The sequence below is a fragment of the Ammospiza caudacuta genome, chromosome 1 (genome assembly GCF_027887145.1).
Source record: "Ammospiza caudacuta isolate bAmmCau1 chromosome 1, bAmmCau1.pri, whole genome shotgun sequence".
Classification (NCBI taxonomy): Eukaryota; Metazoa; Chordata; class Aves; order Passeriformes; family Passerellidae; genus Ammospiza; species Ammospiza caudacuta.
Genome location: NC_080593.1, coordinates 60,845,577 through 60,869,947, shown reverse-complemented (window position 1 = coordinate 60,869,947; position 24,371 = coordinate 60,845,577). Strand labels below are relative to the sequence as shown.

General features: G+C 41.4%; 1 protein-coding gene across 2 annotated transcripts in view; it reads left to right on the top strand.

Moving 5' to 3' along the window:
- The window catches only part of NFATC1 (nuclear factor of activated T cells 1), a 110,974-nt gene extending 86,887 nt beyond the window's left edge, over positions 1-24,087 (top strand). For both annotated transcript variants that reach the window (XM_058803573.1, XM_058803581.1), the window contains exon 10: positions 21,539-24,087. In XM_058803573.1, coding sequence (XP_058659556.1) covers positions 21,539-21,541 — 3 coding nt within the window. In that variant the 3' untranslated portion in view covers positions 21,542-24,087. The remainder of the gene's footprint in view (positions 1-21,538) is intronic.
- Positions 24,088-24,371: the final 284 nt, after the last annotated feature.

Sequence of the window (24,371 nt, the reverse complement as noted above, 5' to 3'; positions counted from 1 at the left end):
TGGCTGCAGAGAGCAGGCTGCTTGATAACCTGGCTCCGGGTCCTTCCTTCTCTCTGAAGAGCTGATGCTGATTGCAACCAAAGGGGGCACAGGCTTCCACAACAGGCTTATCACCAGGCTGGGAGGAAGCTTATGAAAAAAAGCAGACCCTCAAAATGTTTCCCTCCTCCTCTCTCACTGAGGAAGTCTGCAAAGCCTGGGTATTGAAAATACCTGGGAACAATCAGTGAGTAAGAAATACAGTAGGAAAACTGCAGTCCTGTTCCTCGCTGGCCAGCCTGGCTGGGTTTGGCAGCAAACCAGGGAGCTGGACCAACCCTCTACCTCCTCTACAGGCTTCACTTTTAGGTCTTCTACATTTTGCCCACCATGAAACCTACTGAAAGACAAATAGCAGAAAGCTGAGTGAGATGGGGCTCCAAGTGTGTCAAAACTCTCAAACCATATGGTTCCTGAAAAAATAAGTTGCAGTATGAGCACTAGAACAATCCTGAAAAAGCAATACTGCAGGTTATCCAAATCCATAATTAGTGAGTTAATTCTTTGATCCTTATGTAGTTATAGCTCATTATCTAAGCGTCATGTAAACACAAGAATGTTCTTCACTTGTCTTTCTTTGTACAACTAAAACATGATTTCTCTACTTAATTTTGACTCTTCTGCAACCATACTTCTGCAGAGAATGCAGAAGACAAAATTTTATTCTTCATGTCGGAATGTCCAGATTACTTTTGATGTTAGATTTCTGTGGGAGCTAGGGTTGAAGATCTATTCCATTTCATAACTCTTGTGATACCTTTGGGGTTGCAGAATAGGTATTGCTGTAGATATTATGAATCCATTTTGATATCCTGGGAGCAGCAGTCAGTTCCTTTTCTAGTGCTTCAGGGAAAATATGTGTTTCAGTGTCTTCTGCAGATTACTTAAGAAGTAGAAAAAACGCTATTTTGGGTCACAAGAGAAGCCTCCAAAAATAACTAACTGAAGAATATTTATTTTGACCTTTATTTCTATCCTGCATATGCAAATCCATACGCAGATAAAGTATCTGAATTTATCTATAAGGCCTTGTGTTCCAATTCTTTTACATCTTTGTAGTTGTGGTGGGTGAGAGTGATCTCTTGTACTCATTACTGACTTCTGAATATCCTGCAGGTGCCTGTTGAGTAAAACCTTTTAAAAACATGAGGTCAGGTGGAGAAGCCCATCCCTTGGAGGTTCTGTTGTGCACAGTCAGTTCTTGAGCCATTGCAGCTCCATTGTCACTAGTGCTGGCATCTGAGCTTTTGCTATCCAGTTATTCTTTTGGAAAGCTGAAGTGACTGGCAATCTCTTTGCTGTTAGTTGACATGTTTTTTCCTCTGTGATCACTGTGTTCCACCAAGCTCCAGGCTGCACTTGTACTCAGCTATTGGCTTGAGGCCTTTCACCCTGGCCATCTGCACGAGGCATTAACAACTTCTCCAGGCATCTTCTTCTTACAGTAATGTCTTTGGGTCAGTAGTACTGGGAACTTCAAATGTTCTTCACAATCTAACATGACTTTATATGAACTTGCCATATAAAAAGAGAAACTGGTTCTGGTTTTTTTTTTTTTTTTTCAATTGCACTCTTTATTTTTTTTGTTCTGAAAAACTTCCTTGACTCATTAGCTGCTCACCACTGCACGACACACCGTGGGTCCCAGCAGCCAAAGCCAAAGGCCAGAGCTTCCTGAAGCTGCTGGAATTGATACCACGCAAATTCCGTTTTTCCAGTTTTTCTTGTAATGAGTCCAAGTTTTACCAAGTTGTACCTCAGCCAGACACTGCACAAGATCTCTCTGGAAGGGCCACCAGAAATGGATATGGCTGTGCTATTCCAGACCCTGAGCTCCTAGGTAACTTTGAAAGAGTTCTCAGGCATTTTTTCCTTGGTTTTTTCTTCCCCACAGAGAGTGCGTTAGGATGAGGAAAGACCACATTACAAAAGAAAAAGATACAAAGTTGATTTTAGGGTAGAAAGTGCCATCAGCCACAAAGACTGCTTTTTGCATCAGCAGACAAACCCAGGGGCAATGGCTGCTTCAGAAAACTTTTCAGGAATTCTCCCACTGTCTCTGGAAACCTGTGCTGGACCTTTACAGGCCAGAAAAGCACACTACCATCTATTTAAACCACAGACTCATAGTTGGATGAGCTGTCACCACTTGGTAGGAACCCACAAATCTCCATTGTTACCAGACAAACTCCTGGTTTCTGCCCTCTTCAGCATGTAGAGTTGTAGAGATGAAGGTGACCATGGCCTTTGGGGTTAGAGGGTTCAGACTTACCTTTTTGCAATCTGATATCCCAGATATTTCATGTCATTTCAATGGCAAACCAAAGTCTTAAAGAGGAACCAGCAATGCTGAAGTCAAAGACAGGTTTGCCAGAAGGACATGCTAACGTGAAAGCAGCTCCTTGGTGCTATTTTAGTAGCTAACTCACAATTCCAGAGATAGCTGCAGCCCTCAGCTTAATTGGTGTGAGCTTGCTGGCAGAGGCAGATCTGTGTTGCAAGACTCCAAGACCCCCTGTCAAAGCTGGGGCTGCAAAGGTTTCAGCACCTTGGAAGGGATGGGGCAATGAGGCCCTTTGTGACAAGTACAGGCAAGTGCATGTGTGTCTGTACATCTACTCCATTTGAGAAACTTAGTAAGGAAGGTAAAATAGCAGCTGTCTCATGAAGCTGTAGCACCGTCAGCAAGCATTTTAAAGTTTCAGACTTCGAGTATGAAACTACCTGATGGCGTAATTAGAGTGAAAGAAGGCCTGAGAAAAAGAGAAATGAGAGGAGGGTTAAATATAACATCCTCATTAAAAAAAAAAAAAGCATAGATGAATTCTGGAAGAAGAGGAGAAAGGAGGAGTGTGGGTGTGGGGTGTGAGAGAGAGGAGTTTGTCTAAAATTGAAATGGTACAAATGAGTAGTAAGAGCCCAGGATTTGACTGCATTGGAAAAGTGTGTCTAAAGAATACTTTGCCCCAAAATAATTTAAGTATAGAGAAAAATGAGAGAAGATGATGAAATGAGCATTGTGCTCCTTAAACTTACATAGATCCAAGGAGAGAGGGTAGAGGAGCCTTTCTGTCTGTTGGTTGGATTGAGATGGCTGCATTGCCTGCAGGTGGAAAGGTTTGGTGGGCAGCTGCCCCAGGGCAGGACATTCAAATAACCCCATGGCTTATTTCCATGTTCTGTAGACAGGTTTTGTAAGGGGCAAGGAAAGGGCTTCAGAGCTGCCACTGGGTGGAGAAAGCTTCCTCAGGGAGACCCAAAAACCCTCAGAAATATGGTAAAAATGAAGAGGGTGGGAAGTAGTCTTTGAATAAATATAGTCCCATCACCTGAACTTAGTGAGAAATTGTCATATCAGTTTTAACACTTAGAGTGTAACAGAGTATTCAGTAAAAATGAGAAAAATAAGAATATATGATCCATTTATTTTTCCCCAGTTGGAAGCTACCCAGAAAAAATAGTGCTAGAAGGAGTAGAAGTGATCAGACCTTGACAAGGCAGTTGAGAATTTGTAAAAGCTCACTTTCAGGATATGCAACTGAAGAATAGAACAGGAAATCCCCTTACTTTGCAACTTTTGAAAGATGGCATTCAAGTTACATTTAGGATGTCATCCAAGTGCCACAAAATTTTTTTCCATCATCTTTGATGGGTGTTCTAAAACAGGATGTGTTAAATCAGGGAAAATAATAACAGACTCTCAAGTCAATTAACAGAAGATTCACAACAGATTGTGAATCACTATATTAAAGAATCAATTAGAGTCAGCTATTTACATAAAGGCAGAGTAGTAGCAAAAGAAATTTTGAACTAGAAAAAATCAGAACATCTGCTGAAATTTCCAAAGCTATATTTAATGTTATCTTAGGAAAAGCCCCTGGACTGAATGGTGTCTCATCACAAAATTTTAAGTGTTTCCAGATCAAAATCACTTGGATACTTCTAAAAAAAAGAATCATCTGCTCAAGTAAAAGAGAAAACTCCTTTCTAATCCCTTCCTTTACACTGAATTTTGTGGGATGGGGAACATTACCATCTTAAACCATAGCACCTTCTGCTACCGTGAACTACTTTGCTGGAACCCAGGCCTGCCCTTGCATAACAGTACCATTAGCTAACTGTAGGGTAGGCTTTATTATTATAAGGAATATTTTGGATTCAAGCACTCAGCACAGAGGAGTGTATGAAAAGTGAGCAGACTTCGATAGAGATGCCAGATTTCCTGCCAAGAAATCTACAAATGGATGGACCTTTTCTTGGTTTGTTAGATGAATATTCAGGGGAAAAATCTGCTTTTGAAATTTGCAGCAAGCCTACTGTCATTAATTTTAGTGAGGAAGGGAATAAGATACATGGCTGTCTGCATCTCATGGTGTGAGCTGTGACCCTAAAAACTTTTGGTCAGCCAGACAGAGGTCAGCCACATGCATACCTGATGTTTCAATGCTAATTTTATGGTTTCTCTGATAGTAACATCTAAATTTCTGCAGCAACCAACATAATTTCTCTGTTGTCAGTTAAGAGCCTGCTTCAGGGAGGAGCTGGCAGATGCTCGTGACGCCAGATGAGGCTGTATCATGCTTTCTGTCGTGCATGATCCCCTGAGGGATGTGGCCACCACCTCCCTGTGCCTATTTTTGGAAAAATATCTGTGTTCAGAAAGTTGTCTGAAGACAGATTTACATCTCATATGAAAAACTTTCATTGGGGGGAAGCACCACTGAAGGGGGAAAACCCCACATCTTGTGACACTAAAATAATTGTAAGAATTCTTCGCTGAGATGTGTAGGTGGGAATATTTCTCATAATATGGAAAAGACATCTAGATTTTACATTGCTGCAAAATTAAAATCTTATGAATGGGAGAACTTACCATTGGGTATTTTTGATAGAGGCAACTGGAGTAACTCAGCATAGATCCATCTAATTGTAGTGCAGCTGCACTGATTTCTACCTGTTCAGACCCAAAAACAATTTAGTTAAGAATCAATGTACTAGCTGCAGGGATGATTATTCTGGCTACATCCTTACTTGAGATTACCTTGCTTTTAAGTACTAACAGACGTTTCTATGTATCTTTCTCTTTTCCTTTGCAAACTTTTATTTCTGTTATTTATCTGTGTCTCACATGCCAATGGAAATCAGAAAAGGAAATTAATTTGTATGAATGGTCTTCATAAACTTCATGATTTACCAGTAATGAAATCCGGGTTTGCAGAATGAGAAATAATAGGGCTTTTCCAAAATATCTTAATCCTTGGCTATGATTAGTGGCATAAAATGAACCATTCTTTCCTACATGTCTAAAGTCCCAGTTGTGCTCCATGTGATGTTCTTTCCAGTCTCATGTCAGTAAATAATTGCCATGCTGCACTTTAGACTGTCTCTGACCTTCACTATTCTCACTTTTCTTGAACAAAATTTAGGAATTTTTGCAGATTGATCTCCTACTGTGATCTGATCTAGTCTAGTTTGAAAGGAAAGCTTGTTAATCCTACTCCCAAATTCCTTACCCAGTTTACTATAAATGTACTGGTCTGTAAGCATACGTAATGCAGCACAGCCATAACAGTGCTTAAAACAGGATAAGGCAATGCCTCATATTTTCTAACTACTTCTACAGGAATACAAATTCACTCTCTTTGTATTGTCAAGAATAACTTTTAAAAAAATGGTTTAGCTAGTTTCAGTTTCATGATTTTTTGCCAGAATATTGTCTAGTCTGTTTAAACTTGGCCAGTTTGTTTAATTACCTGAATATGAACCAGATATTGTTCATATCTTAAGGAGCCTCTTTTGAGGATGGGAAGAACCAAGTACCTTAACATGATCTTATTTTAACAACTAAAATTTGGCAGCTGTGCTGTGTACTCAAGTGGAGCAAAGATTTTTAGTTCTAGAGAAATGGTTTAAAATTTAGAAAAGAAAAACTACATGCTGCTACTAAAACCCTGTGCATGGTTTTCCATTATTCCCTAGAAAGTGGATAGGGCTCTAGGATCAAACTGTACCCACATGCATATGCACTAAAACCAACACACTGAAGTAAACACAGAAATGTGGTTGTCCTGTTTGAGTGGTGGAAATCAGAAGTCTGCTGACATCAGAGAAATCTTGAGTGCTTCAAAATTCAGGCAAAATGGGAGAACACATCTACCTGCCTCTTTAGCATATCAACTTTAAAACATTTCAAATGATCTTTTGGGAATAATGAAGAAAATAGAGTGTTTACAATACAGTGACTGGTATTTTTTTTTCCTGCCAAGCCATCAGCCCAGTACATTGCATATTTGTAGACTGCCTTTGCAGATGTATGTCTGTGTTTAATAAGAACTTGATGCAAGGCTCATTGAAGCAAGTAGGGATTCTTCAGTTGTCTCCTGTGCTCTTTGGATCAGGCTCCAATTCACAACCTTCACTTAATAACCTTTTAAAAACTCCTGTGTTGAAAATAAATAATGCATGAAAGTCTCTAATATTGTGTGAAAATTTCAGGACCCAAAACTTGATGCAGACACAAGTTATAGCTCCCAGAGTAACTGTAGAATTACATTAATAAGTTAAGTTTAATGGCACATACAATAACCTGAAATGCTGCCTATATTTCACTGACTGGCAGTGCTTCAAGCACACTCACTTTGGTTCTTTGGGTGTGCTGATATTTAAAGCAATGTTTGTGTTGGTTGCAAGGGATCTCAAGGAGATCTCAGCATGTTCTTGCACACTGAATGCTGTGTAAGTGTATTTTGTATGAGTGAGCCATGTCTGTTTCTGTCATCCTTTATGCCAGTAGGACAGAGACATTCTTCTCCTAGAGTAGTCCTTATACAAATGTATAAGGTCCCTTTTTGGAAGTCTCTTGAGTGGCTGTACTCGTTCATGTGGTCTGTAATGAGACAATGACAACAGTGCACCATGTGCTCTCTGTGGAAAACAATGTAATTTCAACAATTTTTCCATTTTCTCTGGTGTTTTTCTCTAAAGAGGGGACCTTCTGTATGTGTACAAAGATTTCTGTTGCAGCTCCCCATAGATAGCCACACCAAAGAGAAAGCATGAAAGCTTCTAAGGCAGGACATTCATCCTGACTTATCTGGCCCTCAGAGACATTAGCTAATCGAGGCATGATACTCCATACAACAGGACAAGTGCTGTAAAGCTACCTCTGTTATCCCAGCAAACATGGAGATATCATTCCCATGGCCATTTTACAGGATTTGCTTGCCTCTGACAACGGCATCCACAGCCTATGGTGCTATCAGCTCCAACAATTAATCTGATGCTGGCTCTCTGTGTTATCGTCTCCCTAATAAGTCTTTTTTTTCTTCTTTTTTTTTTTTCGTTCCCACCCCATTTGTGAGAACTTCTCCCCTGGAGCTCTTCTCTATCAGGCCCCTGCAGCTGCTGTTATTTTAGATATGGCAGGAAGTAGGTATCGGAAAACAGCAAGAGCTCACAGCACTCAGAAAAATCTAGAAATTCCTCTGATTTACCCCAGGCTCTGGCTCCAATCAAAGCTGGTTGAAAAAAGAAAATGAAAAGCGAGAGGGGGGGGGAAGTTGGCGGGGAGAAAGGCCCAAGCAGACAACTGCGTCTGGGCTGCGTGTGTAAGGAAGGAGAGTTCAGCCATCACCTCCTGCGGGGTACCGAGGGATGCTCTACATGGCAGTGTGGGATGGGAAGTGCTTGGCTGGGAGCAGCATTCTGTGGCAGAGCTGGGGCTGCCACCCTCTCCAAGAACCAAGGAAACCCCTTCTTGCTTCCCCAGGGACATGTGTTTCTCATCCCTTTTTCTTGTTCTCCCCCTTGCGTGTCCGGTGTGTGCCTGAAGCAGATCGGCTTCCCTGGCCCTCCAGTGGCTCCTGTAAATGCTTTTAGCAGCAATTACCAAGGGGCACCAGCCAAGGACACTGGTGGAAAGTCACTGGAGCAGGAACTTACATCACTACTATTATTATTAGTATTAGTATTGTGATTATTATTGTTACAACCACTTTTATTTTTATTATAATTTTACAGCTCAGACAGGATACTTCTTAATCTGCTCAGCAAAGACATTTTTACTCACTCTGAGTACCTTTTAAATCAGGCTGACTTTGGAGATGACTTATGAGAGGAAAAAAGAAAAGAAAAGAAAAGAAAAGAAAAGAAAAGAAAAGAAAAGAAAAGAAAAGAAAAGAAAAGAAAAGAAAAGAAAAGAAAAGAAAAGAAAAGAAAAGAAAAGAGAAAAAAAATATAAGAAAAACACCTCCAAATCATTCATTTGGCAAGCAGTTTAGGGAAGACACCACCACCCCCATACACAAAATTCATGCAGAAAAATTATTACCTTTAGGACTGGTTTTAATAAATAAATTGCCCCTTTGACACAGCAGATAAGGAGGAAGATGTCCACCCACAGACGTCTCACACTATTAGCAATCTAGTTAACATCTGTGAATGTTTTAGGGAAAGAAATTACACTTTGAGACATTTCTTTTTTAATTACAGGCTCCAGATGAGATTTGTTAGAGCAGGGAAATGTATCCCATAGCGACTGATGTCAATAGCAAGCAGTCCCTAAAGCCAGCCAGGATTGGGAAAGCCATGCTGTTTGCTGCTCTTGGCACTGCTCCCTGCTTTCACAATGTCAAAGTTAGAACCGCCTTTATATGCACTTTCCATTTTTTTTTTCCACAGTAGCTGTTGCCAGCAAGCTGTAAACTACCGTATATCACTCAGATTTAAGAACCTAAACTTTAAAACAAATTAAACTCTTGTTGACATTGTAGTAAAAATCAGAATCAAACTGAACAGCTCAGTAAAACTGCACTTCAATTATTTTATGGATTTAAGATTGTTTTCTAGGATTCCCAGACTCCCAATACAGCAAAGTTATTTCCTCTTGGCAGATGTCTGGAAAAAAAAAATTCATTGAATGGATAAAATCATGTGGCAGACACCAGGTTGAAGCCTAAAGGGAGGAAATGGTGTCTCCCCAGCACCTGTAAATATTTGCTCTGTGTCTTGACCAGGAGAGCCTTTCATCCATGCTTTGAAAAAAATTTTCAAGGTTTTCATTTTATGAGTTTTTAAGGAAATAGAATTTTCATCTGTCAAAACCCAGTTTCAAACTAGGTGTTTGTGTGGGTTTGAACGAGAATGGCAAAGGCAGATCTGACCCACCCTTTAGAACCACATCCGATTGCAGGTAAATGCATGCAGCACACCAGTGGTCCGAGTCCCTGGCCTCTGCTTATCTTTCATTTTCCTACTTAGCAGCTAGTGTTGGGTATTCTTTTTATAATTCTCTCTTTTTTTTTCCTATTCTGTAAAATGGAAACAAGGGTTTCCATCTGATTAATTGCCAGGTTTCCGTTCTTTTTAATGTTTCCTCTGAAAACAATTAGGAATGAAAGTATTTCAGAAATGTGTGTAGATGGAAGTTACAGGAGATAATAATTTGTTTCATGGAACTATGTTTTACAAAAGGTGTGGTGCACCAGAAGGGCTGTTGTGTGGAGCAAACAACAATCCATTTGTGTGGCCTTTCATAAAAACCTTTGTTGCACTTTTTTCTTTTATCTCATCGGTGGAATGTCCTTGGTGTTCCCAAATCTCCAGACTAAAAGCGCTTGGTTCACATGGTCTTCAGCAAGAGCTGACCCTTGCTGGATTGCTCTTTGGTCAAGGATGCTTCTGAAGAGAGAGCCAGATGTTGCACATCTGCATGCCCACAGCTAGGTCCTGTGGTCTGCATGTCCTGGCTCAGCTCCCAGGGAGCAGGGACCTGCCTGCCCCGTCAAGCAATGTGTAGTTGTGTGGATTTTCCAAAGCTGCTGTGTTAGCCTCCATGCATTTACCTCCTGCTCTGAATTAGCTGATTTGACCTGACTGAATCTAATGAAAGCAACCAGTTTTCTTCATTGAAGCATTATTAAATTTTTAAAGCTCCTCTTGAATTACTGTTAAAAGTTCTTCCACTCATTTTGTTGCCTGGAGCACCTCTCAAAAGTGCAGGCCAACTCCTCCTGGAGTTTGGATGTGCTGTGAGATCGCAGTCTGGGCCATGGAAGCACCCTGTCATTTCTCAGCTATTGAGAAGAAAGGGTTTTGAAATCCAGCTCCTCAAAATGAGGTAGAAAAGAAGCCTGTTGCACATTGCAAGTAGCTGTTTGGAAAGTGTAATGCAACCATTTTGAATAAAATTTCAGGTCCTTAAGTGTGTTTGAGAGATGAGTGTTGCACACCTGCTCTCAAGTGCCTTTTTCCTAGTTCTCTAGTGCTGGCTGCAGGTTTACAGTGCTTTGTTCTCAGGGCAGAATAAATTTCCTCTCTAGTGGGGGGCACTGAGCATCAGCAGGGTTCTTGTGTCAAGCACAAGGGGGAAGATTTTGTCTTCCCTGGGAGCCCAGCTGTGATTCTTGCTGAATTCTTGCAACTGCATGTGGTGATTTTACTGTTGACATTGCTCTGTCAGTCCAGCCAGAGCTTGAGACATTCTGCAGCTAGGCACAGCATGTGGGAGAGGAGAAAAGAGGAAAAGACATTTTGTCATGTTTGCAGCTCTGTCACACTGGGACCGCGTACAAATAAGAGTATTCTTCCAGCTGCTATTATCTGAGATACTTGCTGGAGGTGGTTTTAGCATCCAAGGAGTACTGGAATCCAGGAACAGTCTGGGTGCAGTTTTCACAGCCACGTCTCCACACTAGGGACAGCATCCACTAACACCCTGGGGGTTTCCACATCATGGCCCGAGCTGCACTGGTATATCTCCAGTGCAAGTCTGCTTAAATCAGCCCTTGGATCAGAGCTTCCCAGCCAAACTGGATGGGGGGTTCATTATGAAAAGATCTGTCCCTAGTTAGGGTGGTACAAAGCCAAAGCATGAGTGTCATTGAGCACTGCCAGTGCTCTTGTCCAAGGAGCCATGACAAAGACAACATGCACTCCTCTTTGAGGTGCAGTGTTCTCCAGGAACAGATGCTGCCGTGGTTGAAATGAAATCCTGTGGCATTACTTACAGCTCACATTATGGTGGTGACCAGGTCATCATGCCAAAAGCAAATTTATTGCGTGACAGCTTTTTATTGTATCCATTTTTTTGCCATCTCATTGCAACTACCAGTTCAGATTGCCAGAGCCAGCCAGGTTCTTGCCCCCTGCTGAAGATTAGCAGCTGTGTTCCATTGCCTAAGGATTTCCCCCAGCTAGCATGACCTTTCCCAGCCTAGTCCCCAGCAGGCTCATAGGTGGATTTCTTTTCCCTTATCAAACACACAAAAATTTTATTAGACCCACCCAGCCTTTCTCTTCCATTCAGCAGCATGTGGCCACTCACTGAGTCACTTCATGGTCATCCTTTTATCTGACTGAGCAAAACCCCTGTGGATTAGGGGTTACCAAACAATGCTCAGCCTTCACACGGGCAAGGCACAGATGTGTCCCCGCAGTGGCCACCGCATTGGTTATGGCCTGCACAGCATCCTCCTGTTGTCACTGCCCAGATGCCCTCTTTGCTGGGTGATGTGAATAATGGCTTTGATCTTTTATGTTTGGCATGCACTTCTCTGATGAAAAGGGCTATAAAGGAATGAGGTGGTGGTGATGGTGATGATGGTAGGACAAGCTGGGTTGATTAGAAGAAAAAAAAATAAAAAAAGACAACCAAACACTTCTTGCTCAGAAAAAGATCGTATAGACCCTGTTTTAATTTATCTCCAGGACACTTCCATTCTTGAGACTATGTTGCTCCTGCTCAAGTCCATTAGATTTTGAGTCTGGTTGAGTGGAAGAAGAGTGAAGTCTCTTGGCCATTTTCTACCCATGGAAAGAAAAGGGCACTCAGCAAATACTGCTATGTGACCTAAAGTGTTTCGTTCTTGCCTCCATTTATTGTTTCTTTGCTTTACTTGCTATGCCCAGATGCACACAAGCTGTTTTTTTATGAACAGCAGTGCAAGGTGGCTCATTTTGGAGGATTCCAGAGGATCACTACGGGCCACACTATTATTACATAAAGTCAATTAAAGAGCATACATGCACATCCCATTGATTTGATTTAGAACTAATGAAAGCTTCAGTAATGTGCAATTACAAGAAACTTAATGACCCCTTTATATTGAATGCAACTTCTGTGGCACCTAATATGCTTTGATGAATTGCTCATTATGTGCAATGTTAGAAAAGCTTCTGAAAAGATTAATAATTGTATAATCGATAGAGAAATTCAGTTTTCTTTTACTTCTTTTAAACTCTGAAATCAGTAAACCATAGAGATTATGGACCTTTTCTTGCTCCATTTTTTCCTCCTGTACCCCCAGAATTATTTTTTCTCTAAAGCTAACCTGTCCCTTTTCCAGCACGCTGAGTAAAGCCCTTTCTTGTGTTATGTAGAAAGGTCTGGCCTGATGGCCATGTGAGGTCTGAAGGGTTGGTGTCAGCTGCCCACAGAAAAGCTGGATGCCTGCACATGGGATGCTCCTTTGGCAGGGCATGAAGTCTGAGTTGCAGCCTTCAGCATCGGGCTCAGAGCTCTGTGACACGGTCCAGTACCCCCCCCCCCTCCCATTCACAGCTGGTGAACCTTAGAACCTGCCAGCCCTTGGGGCCATGAGGTGGGCTTTGTCCTCGCTTTTCTAACCATAGGATACCTTGAGACCCTCATGTCACAAGTGTTATCTATGCTTCAGTTGCCAGCTAGTTGTGAGGTACAGCAAACCTTTGGAGATCGATTAGGAAAATAAGAGTAAAAAGACAAAAAATGAAGTTTCATTTTGGTGACATTCAGAATTTAGCAATGCCAGAGATGCCTGGAGGCTAGAAAAATAGGCAAATACAGAATTGTTTAAAATTTCTTTCGATTTTGAATCTAGTCTTGTCATGCTTCAGGGTGTGAATCGTGAGTTCTAAATGCCAGGATCTGACAGTCCTGTTTCACTGTTGGGCACTAGATTGAAAAGGAGAACTCTTCACCAAGATCAATTTGCATTACTGCATTGCTCGTGACAAGCAAATTCCTGTTGTCTATGGCAAAGGGGTCCGTGGTCTTCCTTTCTCCTTCCAGACTGGCACCCGCAAAGCTTCCAGCAGCGCTGGCCTCAGGTTTTGGCCGCCTTAGGTAACATTTGTGTAGTGTATCTGCCGCATGGAAATTTTGTGTAAAACATAAAATATGTCTGTTTTGTTTCCCTTACAGATACTCTTAGGAACGTAAACACATCATTTTGGTTAAAATGTGGTTTATTTGTTCATTGCCCAGCCTTGCCCTCACACGTGTGCGTATGTGTGTGTCAGATGAAGCTTGCATCATACCGGGGCAGATCCTGCAGCCTCTGCACAGCCCAAATGCCTGTCTCCCCAGGCAAGGCTGGCCTCAGAGAGGGCTAACTGAAATTCCTCTTGAGTCTCTGATTCTTTGGTAAAAAGGGCAAATCAGATTGAGTGCAGCCATCCTCAGACTAAGAGTAAAAACAAGCTGAAGTTTAGACTCCAGTGTTTTGGAAATCACTGCAGCTCTGCTGATCCTTAAGCTAATTTCCAGCAGCCGGGGAGTTCATCCCTAAGTGTTTGCAGAGCAAGAGACGCAGGGCGTTTCCAGGGCTGCATATGGGAGGGAAAAAAAACCTGAAACCCAGAAATTTTGGTGCGATAGAATGGGACTCATTTAGTCTGGGCACCTATTCAAGAGCCCCAGTTAAATTGCTGCCGCACAGTGCTGTCATCACACTAGAAGGAACCTTTCCCATTAGCCCTCCGCAGCGCAACCACCCTGCAGACTTGGAGTTGCTAAACTAAAGAAGGCAGAGGGAAGAGCAGGTAGGAGATGGCTCCGTGGTAATGGCTGTCATGCACAACAATGCCTTCCATCATGCCAAGCTGATGCTCTTATGGGAGGATCATGTTTTATTTAAACCTGCTGCTTGTTGTCACTCACTTGCTCCACTGCCCTATTCTCTGTCTCCAAAAATAGCATGCCCTGTGGTAGTGGCTTATTATGATTAAACAGATAAAAATAAGGTTAAGGTTTAAACACATCCAGGACACCTGAGGTAATACAAGATCTGACTTCTTTGTGGAACGTGTGAAGTTATATTTTCCACTGCTTCACAAGACTTGTTTTGTTTGGTTTTTAATTCAGTAAGGTTTCATGTGATCTATAGTTTTGGATTACAGTCTGGCACCTCAGGAATTTATATCACTGTTTTCTGATGTTTTGCCTCACTCACAGAACAATGCTTACTAGCTTTGAAAAAATACTTTCTGTAAGAAAAACCATTTTTTTTCTGTGATTTGAGTAACAATTATATGTTGTTTGTTGCAGTTTTCATCTGTCAAAAAGTAGTGATGCTTATTAATTGTGAGGAAATAGGTACCCTGATAAAAACTGGAGAATTTTAGTCATGGGATGGTTTATACTAGGAGCTTAATTTTTTTTAGTCACTGTACATGCATCTATATTTAGCCATTTTTCTCTTAAAATAAAATCTCTACATGGAGATAAGAAAAAAAACTTTCCTCCTGTATTTTGGCTTCCTCTGCATTCATTTGCAACTTTGAATTCCTCTTCAGTGATTCTAATATGTGGCATTTATCTAAAAGAAGGGCGTACAAGAGCACAGAAGCCTGATGGAGCAAGATATGGCATCATTCCTGGTGGAAAAAGTCCGAGGGCAATAATTATAGGCAGCAAAGTGAATGTCATACTACAAAGCATTACTACAGGTAGCATGGTGTCAGCATCAAACTCATAGTCACTCCAGAGCTATGTGTCCCCAGCTCTCTTCCTGTGCTGAATAGTGACAGCAGAAATTCAGAGCACTTGTGGGTGCATCCACGCTGTGAAATGAGCTGTGTGGAGAGATTCCTGACCTGAGTGTCACTGTAATTGTACCCATGTGAGGCTTGACCTGAGCTAGTGAGTTCTGCCAGGAGGCAAAAAACAATGAGCCCCAAACCAAGGCAGTTTTGCTTTCAGGACTGCTACTTGTTTCTGGAGGTGGCTCAGACCTTCTACAGAGCTTCTGGAGGCTGTGGCACAGAAGCTGTGCAATCTGACCAGCATCAAACACCATCCAAATAAGGTGTCCAGTCATGGCATCGTACTGCTTGGGCAGCTACAGCCATCAGAAAGATGAAGTGTTATTGTCCAGACACGGCACTATCAGAGTGTGATTTACCACAGGTTTTCCACACACGTAGCTTGAAAGGTGCAGCTGGTATTACTTGTGTTTTCCATGCCATGTGAACCAGTCAGAGCCGGCTGTGTTGGTTCATTTTCATCAAGAGAGCGTTTATGGCATCTCAGCCTCTTGTCTTCAGTTCTGCTCCATGTTAGTGGCAGTGGTCCCCGGCAGACACAGGTGGACACGAAGTAATGAACAAAGGTTGTGGATAGAAACTTCATGTGACCCTGCATGCCTGGATGTCTTGGGACATGCCATGTGGCACTTTGTATTGATGAGGAAACCAAAAACCAACCTGAAGGAGCTGAGTTGATGTCATTGCTATTTACAGGGCAACAGGGGCATGTGAATCACAGGTTGTCAGCTCAGTGCAAAGCATCTAAGTGTCCTTTTGCCTAAACTCTTACCTCACCTCTCTGAGAATCAAAAAAGAGTGAGGTGAACCTCCCTTTTGAAATAGAAGAGTGCATTATAAAAGGCCACAACAGTAGATACAACCTTACTCAGTCTCCTCCTGCAGGCCTTTCTGGGCTCATGCTGACATGGATTGAAGTCATGGGAAGATTGGTCTTTGGCTTCCACATGTGTGACAAGACAGCAACTTCACCTAGCCAGAAACCCGAGATTTAATGTTTCTGCTTGCAATGTGAAAAGGAATGGGATATGTTTTCAAACTGATACCATTCACTCACAAAACTGTAGACTCAGCTTTTCATAATTGTGAGCTTGACCATGGCTCTCAGCTTACTTCCCATTTGTTCAGACTCTTGGGGGATATTCACCTTTAGGAATATGAAGTCTTGTATACTCTCTTATTTGTATCCCCAAAAACTCCCCAGTTGGGGAAACCCTGGGCATCTGCCCTGTCCTAACTCCCTGCACCACTGACCTTGCAGCTTCTTTGTTCTGAGCAGGATCAGTGTCTGAGCTGGAAGGCAGAATTGTGTCTCTGAATAATAGGGGTTTTATTAAAACAGAAGGCCACATTGTTATCCACAATAGTAGTCTGCAAGGAAAGCAGAAATCTGCAGAAATTCAAAGTCTTGCCAGTTGATGGAATCCATGTACAGCCACCAAATGTTAAAAATACTGCATTTCCTATGAAGTTCACATCTATATATGGAACCCACATTTGTACAGATATATCTGGTTGTCCCGTTCCATGCAGGAACCCAAACTGGTGCATCGGTAAGACACTGATTTTGCTAATTAGTAAAGCAGAAATTTCCATTGCAAGGGCATTTCAAAGCAAAATTAAATATAAGAGGAAAAAAACCTCCTTATTAAACTAAAATGTGGGGTAACAGCTCACCACATCCTGCTACTGTGGCATCTGCTGTTTAGCAAAGGAAAGGTTCCTCTTTCAGAAGCCTTGACAGGTAGAGAGGTCATGTGTTACCTGCATTTCTCAGCGTTATTATTTTTTGACTTTTCTGTCAGTGGAAAAGCTGAACATGACAATGGAAAATATCAGTTGAGAGAAGGCATTGTGGGGAACTGTAGGTGTTAGCTATGAAAGCGACAGTGGCCTCCCCCCCCAAAGCCAGCAGAAAAACAGTGAAAAAAAATCTGATGACAAAGGCACTGTAAATCATAGTACTCAGCTGTTTGGTCTGATAGGGATCAACCTGGTGCTTAAGGGAAGTGCTGTGCTACTCTAGGCACTGAAGGTTAAACATCTTGCATGCTATCCCAGATCTGCTGCTAAGATGTATGTAGGGCCGGCAACAAGCTGGTTAATCATTTGTGTCTCATCTGTCCTGCTTATAAAATGAATCTTTGTTAGTACTCAGGTCATGTTGTTTTAAAAATTAGTGTAAAGCCATTGGAACCTTTCTTTGAAGAATGTTGTGCTTATTCAAAACCCAGTGACTCCTGGAATGGTACTGCAGACATGGATGCATGTGTATCCAAGAAGCTGAGGAATCAAAGACCAGCATTTGCTTTAGGAATGAAACTCAAACTTGGACCAAAATACTGATTGCACTGAATATTGCTGTTCTCTGGAACATGCACAATCCTCCTGTAATAGTAGCAGGTTTGTAAGTCAAAACTTGAGCATTCAAGACTGTAACCAGCTGATTCTCCTTGATTATATAATAAATATATTGTTACAAATGTGAGAGCCGAGAGAAAAGTGTCAATTACTTTATCTACATATCAGATTTTGCCTCTCTGGGAAGTTCTGCAGTAGTCCTACAGGACCAAGCGGAGCTCTGAGGATACCAAAGTGATAGATGGCAAAGGAGATAGTGAACAGGGAACAGTCAGCTCATTTACTTGAAACATGAATTAAATTTACAAGAAACAAATTTAAAACAGGAAAAAACCCCAAACTTTTTCCACTCTCACATATGTACACTGTGGAACTCACTGCTACAAGAAACTGTGAAGGCCAAAACAGGTTCAGAAGGTTACTAGAAAACTTAATGGAAGAAAGTTCATCAAAGTCCATTAGAAGCAAGGGTGCAGACCTCTGGCTCACTGTGGCAGCAGCTCAGTGGCCACAGAGAGCCACAGGCACAGACTTTCCCAGGATTTTCCTAGGGAAGGCTGTGAGAAAGCTCAGAGAAAATAATGAGAAATGTGTTATGGAGATTTGTTTACCAAAGGGTGATTTTTTTAATTGGACACTGGATGGTGTTTGGATGGATTGACCAATTAGGTCAAAGCTGTATCAGACTGTCTGTAAGGGTCATGAGCTTCTTAATAAATATAGTAGAGTATGAGATAGAGAATGAAGCAATGGATCAGCCTTCTGCAGTCATGGAGTCAGTGCTAATTATTACCCAGCTGAGGGCCTGCAGAGACAGCTCACAAAGTTCTCCAGCAGAGCAAAGATGAACTAGAGACAGCCTCAGTGGAGGTGTGCTGGTTCTTATGCTCCTTCCCAAAGAACTGACAGTAGTGGTGGTTGTAACACTGGTATGGATGGACACACAGGATACTTCAGCAGAACCATATTTCAGTAACCGAGGTTTGATTTGCTGTTGGGAAGGACAGTCTTGGGTCAGCCTGCAACAAGAATATTGATGTTTTCTTGCCAAATGAAAGAAAAATCTGTTTGGGGTCAAGAAAAACGTTCCAAGATACTCCATTTGATGCAAAATAAAATATTTCCTAGCATGCAACAGAAATGTTAACATGTTTTGGAGTATTAAAAGGAAGTAAATTTTCCAGAAATCATAAAAAATGTGGAGAGTCCTCATGGGAGTGCTGGACCATGCAGTTGAGGGTAGCGGGGATCATCCTTCTAGCAAACCCAGCACATTTCACCTGCACTTGCCTCCTGGTTTTCCCCCATTTCTTCCCACCAGAGGGTTTTCCTTGCAGCCTCAGGTGTCTGGGTGGGCAGTGAGGGAAAGCCCGCTCGAATCACACTTCCCCTTTCATCTCTGCTAGCTGGCTGCTGCTGCAAGGTCAGCTGTGCTGCCACATATTCCCCCACCTTGGCCTTTTGCATGCACCCTTGTCCCTCTCTGCAGGTTTTTTCCACTGCATTGTTGGGAATATTTTGCATTTTTGACACTGCAGTGGGTCTTTACAAACAGCAAGTGAAATAGTGAAATAAAATGAGCTGTATCTGAGCCATGCTGTCCACAGACAACTGTGGAGGAGAGAGATGTTGAGCGTCCTCTTGGTGGTCTTGGCCCTCTTTGGTTGTGATCTGGTGGCAATGGATGCATTTGGGTTGAGGTTCCCAAGTCTGTCTCCCAAGTCTGTGGTGACAGTCTAGTGACTGTTGTTGAACAGCTGCCAGATGTTGTTTCATGAGGACACCAGGCTTACTCATCAAGGTAGCAGAAGTCCACTTCTCTTAAGAAAGTAATATAAAATAAAAACAAGCAATAAACTGTTGTGAGTCAGTAAGAGAATATGAGTGATTTCAGCTGCGGACAAATTGATTTGGGTGCTGAGAGATGGAGAGAGTGTGACTCAAGGAGCACTGTGGTCTCATGGCCTGAGCCAAAGCAGGTGGGCTCCCAGCTGAAAGGAAAAGTTGTGTCATATCTGGAGTAAGACATGTCCTGCAGCGCTCAAGTGACAGAGGATCAGCTGAAGGGACCTGGAGGGACTGGAAGGGGCAGCCTCTTGAGAGTCTAAGCTGGTTTTGGAGTTGGGCCTTCGGCTCATGTCATCAAGTTGCTTCCAAAATACCTTTGCTACATACATTTAATAGGGGAAAGCATGAGCTGGCAGGCTGAGGCTGTTGCTTTTGAAAGTTTTACTGAAAGAAGCAAGAGTAACTCAGCAAGTGCTACAGCATTAGTCAGAGAGATTTGAGATGCCTTGGTGCTAATCCTGACTGAGATGGGGAGGCCCTTCAGATTTCCACCTCCCTGTCCCCATGAAATGCCAGTGATGTTTATGTTCACATTTTACAGAAGCACTGTGAATATTCATTATTTAATGTTTCTAAGCAGTAAGTAACTGTACAAAGAGTGAGGACAGCCCTGACTAGTGTCTTAATTTTATTTGATTTAACAGAAGCTTTGAGAGAAAGTTAGCAAAACTATGATGCTGCCCGGCCGGTAGGAGGATTTGTTTTCACTGTCACATAAAATACAAAAGTATTGCTGTGTGGTTTTGCTGCAGACCTGAGAATGCCTTGAGAAGTTAATCACAGAAGCGATCTTTACAAAAGCATCATGGCAGAATTCCACAGAAGTTGAATGCTGTTTGCATTCAAGGCAGCGACTCAGTCCCTAAAGCTCTCTGGAGTCTGGCCATGTGTAAATGGGGCTGCACTTCTGGCTGGGGTTGGATGCGTGCAGAGCAGCCTTTGCCTCAGTGCAGGGCTTGCCACTTGAATTTGTTTCTGCTCTTTGGTAATATTAAAGATGAACTCCACAGCACTCTCAAGGGGAAGACCTGCTTTGTCTTTTCACAGCTCATTTCCATAGTTCTTAGTTTGCTGCTGTAAATAGACAGTTACAAATGCAACTGATATTTCCTCTCTGAAGTATGGCGTGTGTATCCATTGGTAGAATTGGTTTTGATGGCCAGGACCTGTGACACAAATCCTGACTGATTCATGTGCTGCAATTACTAAGTGGGCAATAGGTCTGCAGGAAAAAAAAAAAAAAAAAAAACAAGCCAAAAAAACCAACACCAAACCCCCAACTAATTGCTTCAGGAAGCTGGTTTTACACAGGCTTGGTCTTTTCCAGTAAACACACGAAGTTATCTGGATTACTGTGAAGAGCAGCCCGCAAGGAAAGGAAAATGCAGGCTTTTCCGTGGTGCTTCCATGACGTGGGCACTTGTTTCCCAGTCCTGGCATGTTAGAGAAGCTCAGAAGCAGTGATAGTCCTGTTGATGGCATTTTGTCTATCTCCATGTAAATCAGGTGGTGGCAGTTGCTGTAGGGAGGTGGAGTGGAAATAAAAGGGATGTTGTGTCGATGACCTTTGCCAGGTTCAGTCATTTCCTGTCCATCTGCCAAAAATCACATGGACATAATTGGAGTGTGGGAAACTGTATTGCTTGATGATCTTCAGGGGAGGGGGAAAAGAAAGAAAGAAGACTTGTGAATAAAGAAAACAACTCTTTATCAGTGGAGATGCAGTCTGGCTGGCTGATGCTGAGATAGCAGACCTTGTTTATTCTCTCCTCTGACTCTTGCCTGGAGTTTTTTTAACTTGTTTGTCCCTCTCATTTGTTTGTGTGGATAGAAGTAAAGAGTGCATGTCCACATGCATTGATCACCACTATGGGAGGGTATATATTTAAACATGTTACCAGCTCTAGGGAATGGGCAAGCATGCAGCAGCTTCCTCTCTTTTTTTTTTTTTTTTTCCTTAATATCAACCCACAGTGGAAAAAATCAGCATGTGAAGTTTTATTCTATCTAGGCATTGCAGCTGCACATATCCAGGTTCAGAGACTGGCAGCCTTCTGCCACCAGTACCTACCATGGCTAACATACTTTCCAAGCAGCTCTTTTTGTGGAAGGAGTAGATTATTCTAGGATCTCCTGTGGTCCTCCTGGCTTTGCATTTCTGAGGCAGTTCTAGAGGAAATGAAATGTTTTATCTGTAACCAATTTGAAATGTTAAGTATGTTTGATGCAATCAAAGATCCAGGATGCTGCTGGTTTTGTGATGCCTGGTTTTACACAGTATTTAGCATGTTAATAACCTTGGTTAATCCTGCTGGGTTTGCACTGTGATCAGCCTGTACAAGCTACCTGGTGATGTCACACTTACTGTTCAGAGTTGTACTGGAGCTCTCAAGGAATGAGTGCAAGTTCGGGGGTTTGTGCACTGAGGACAACTGCCTGCAGCAGCAGGATACTAATTGATTCCTTTTCTTGTCTTCTTTCTTTGCAGTAAATGAAATTATAAGGAATGACCTTTCCAGTACCAATGCCCACTCATAGCTTTCAGTGTGGGCTGGTATGAAATCCACACTTTTGACTTGGCTGGCACATCACCTCAAGTCAGGAGAAACCTGAATGAATGAATGAACTGAAGACGTTGCCTGGTACCACTCTGATCTTCCACCTTAATGAATGTCAGGAACTGAAGATTTACCTCTTGCTTACAGAGAAGTAGCTCCTCAACTTCAACTGATGAAACAGAAAATCATCTCAAAAGAGAAAATAAGGAGTATGCTCCAAGATGGCGAATTTCATGGGACAAAACTCGGAAACTCAGCAAAATCTGAGCGCTTCTTCCCGTTGCTGATCCTTTTGGCATGGCACCCCTGGAATACAGCCCTGGAAGTGCCTTATTTTACCAGGTTGTGGCATCAGGGCATTTTTAATAAGCTTTGAATTTCCTACCATTAAAAGTGTTGGTAGGTGCAGAAACTCTAGAGCTTGAATTCTGGAGAATGATACTGGAAAAAAGCATAGGACTCTGCAGCAGAGTAGGGAGAGCATTCGCAACTCCAGTAAGACACGTTAATGAATTCCAGAATTTCCTCAGCTTTTCCTCTGCTGTAATGTACAGCCTATTGCCTTATTCTCAGTGCATTTCAAAAGCCTCCTGATTCATCATCATCTCAGCTTTCTTTTTGCATATCGCCTTCATTACCTTCATTACGTGCTAATGAATCATAGGGTTGGTAGTAGTAGCATGGTAAGATTCTGATTTTGATCCAGCTTCTGTCATAGCACAAGTGAGTTGAATAGCACAAAATAAAAAAGGTTGATGGACAAAAAATTGAAATCTATCTTTTACACGATAGATGAATGTGTATGCATGTACATACATACTAGTATATATGCATATATTTATATATGACAAATAATATAGATGATTGCCTAGTAAGGGCACTGAATTTAGCAATAATTTCAATTTCTGAGAATGCATTTCAAATCCACAGCAAATATTTCAGCTACTTCTTTTGAGGGTTTGTTGCACCTAAAGCAGGTATGCATTTTCTTTCCTCATGCAGTTAAGCAAGCACTTTAGATAGGCAAGAAGGATGCATATAAGATACATGTTATTTACCAAATGTCAGAATATGAGTTATAGTAACTGTAAATACCATTATGGAAGAGTGTAAAATATTTGTATTGTTATAATATTATTATTCTGCAGAAGCCTTATAACTCTGTGCTACGTGTATGGAAAAGGATGTTACCAAAAACCCACCTTGGTTTCACATGCGGCGCTGTATAGTGTGTTTTCAGATTAGCTAACGTTCCTGGACTCACAGGTAGGCATGTAGTGTAGCCTTCAACATTGTATTTTTTACAATCAACAGCTTATTATATAGCTAGCAACGACCTATTACTTCACATAACCAAAAAAAAATTTAAAAAATAAAAACAAAACTAAAATAAAATAGCATGACTAAATTAAAAATGTTTAACATTAATATTGTGCCTTAGGAATCTGTGCCCCCTCCTGGAAACACATCCGAACTACACCCCCGAACTGGGGTGGCTCCTTAACCCCGATGCAATGAAGACTGAACAGGTTTCACAAAAAGGTGAAATCTAACTAAGTGTTTTAAAACATTCTTCTGTATAACTATGTCTTACTTTCTTAAGGGAAAAAAAATGAAAGCCATATTTGTCACATTTGCACATTACTGTGAAGACATGAGAATATAATATGGCTCTATGTACATAATATGCTGTTACCGGTCCTTAAACAGTCTGTTATTCCTCACCTGTTTAATCCCAATTATTTACCCTGTATTTAGCCTTGTAGACATTGCATGAAACGTTTCTTATAGACTGCCATATGAAAAGTTAAAAAGCTTGACAAATGTCAGCTTGACTTGTAGCTAGAAAATAGAATTAATAAAGCAAAATGTTTTGCTGGAAGCTAGTCTTAGAGTGGTTCATTTTATGTTATCTTGAAAAATCTTATTTTCTCATATAAAATAACATTTTTAAATTATATACATATATCTCTCCATCTCTTCTATATGAAGCTGCTTGCATCCTTCTAATATAACCATCTTATTATGTCTCTTGTTAAAGTTTCTTGTCAACAGACTCCTCTTCATTTCCCCACTGCATTTAAAGACATGGCTCCCAAGAAGAGGAAATTATATATTATATAGTCCTCAGATTTTATTCTCTCATTATTTCAGAAATGTCAATAAACTGTGCATGGAGGAATATCTGATTATGCCAAAGCATTTTTTTTATTTATATACTAAATATCTTGAGTGAGGCTTTAACCGTGCAGGACAATGCACACATACACAAAGAGGCACTTTTCAGCAGTAATTTTAGCAAAGTTTTCGAATGTATGGTTTGGTTATGTTGCAGCTCCTTCATTCTGATTTTTATTTTCCTCTTTAAGCTATTTTGTGGGGGGAAAAAACCACCCCAACCTGTTACTTTTAAGCCTGGATAATGGAAGATTATGCATCTGTTGTATATGTATTCATAAAATAAAAACGAAAGCAGAAATATTTCCTGTATGAGACTGCTATCTTGTTTCTGTACATGTGTTACGGTTGTTGCTGTCAGTTTAGGAAAATCATTTTCATCAACCTTTTTGAAAACAAAGCAAAACCAAAAAGCCACAATGCTCTGAACTTGGAGCGTAGGTATGTTCAAAAATAGGTGCGTTCAAAAATACCTTTGCCATGGATGATTCTGACTATTCAAAAGAGCCCTTTGGCTGAGTTTGAAGTGGTGAAACAAGCTACCTTATTGATCACGCAACAAAGTCTTGGCATCTGTGTGCATTG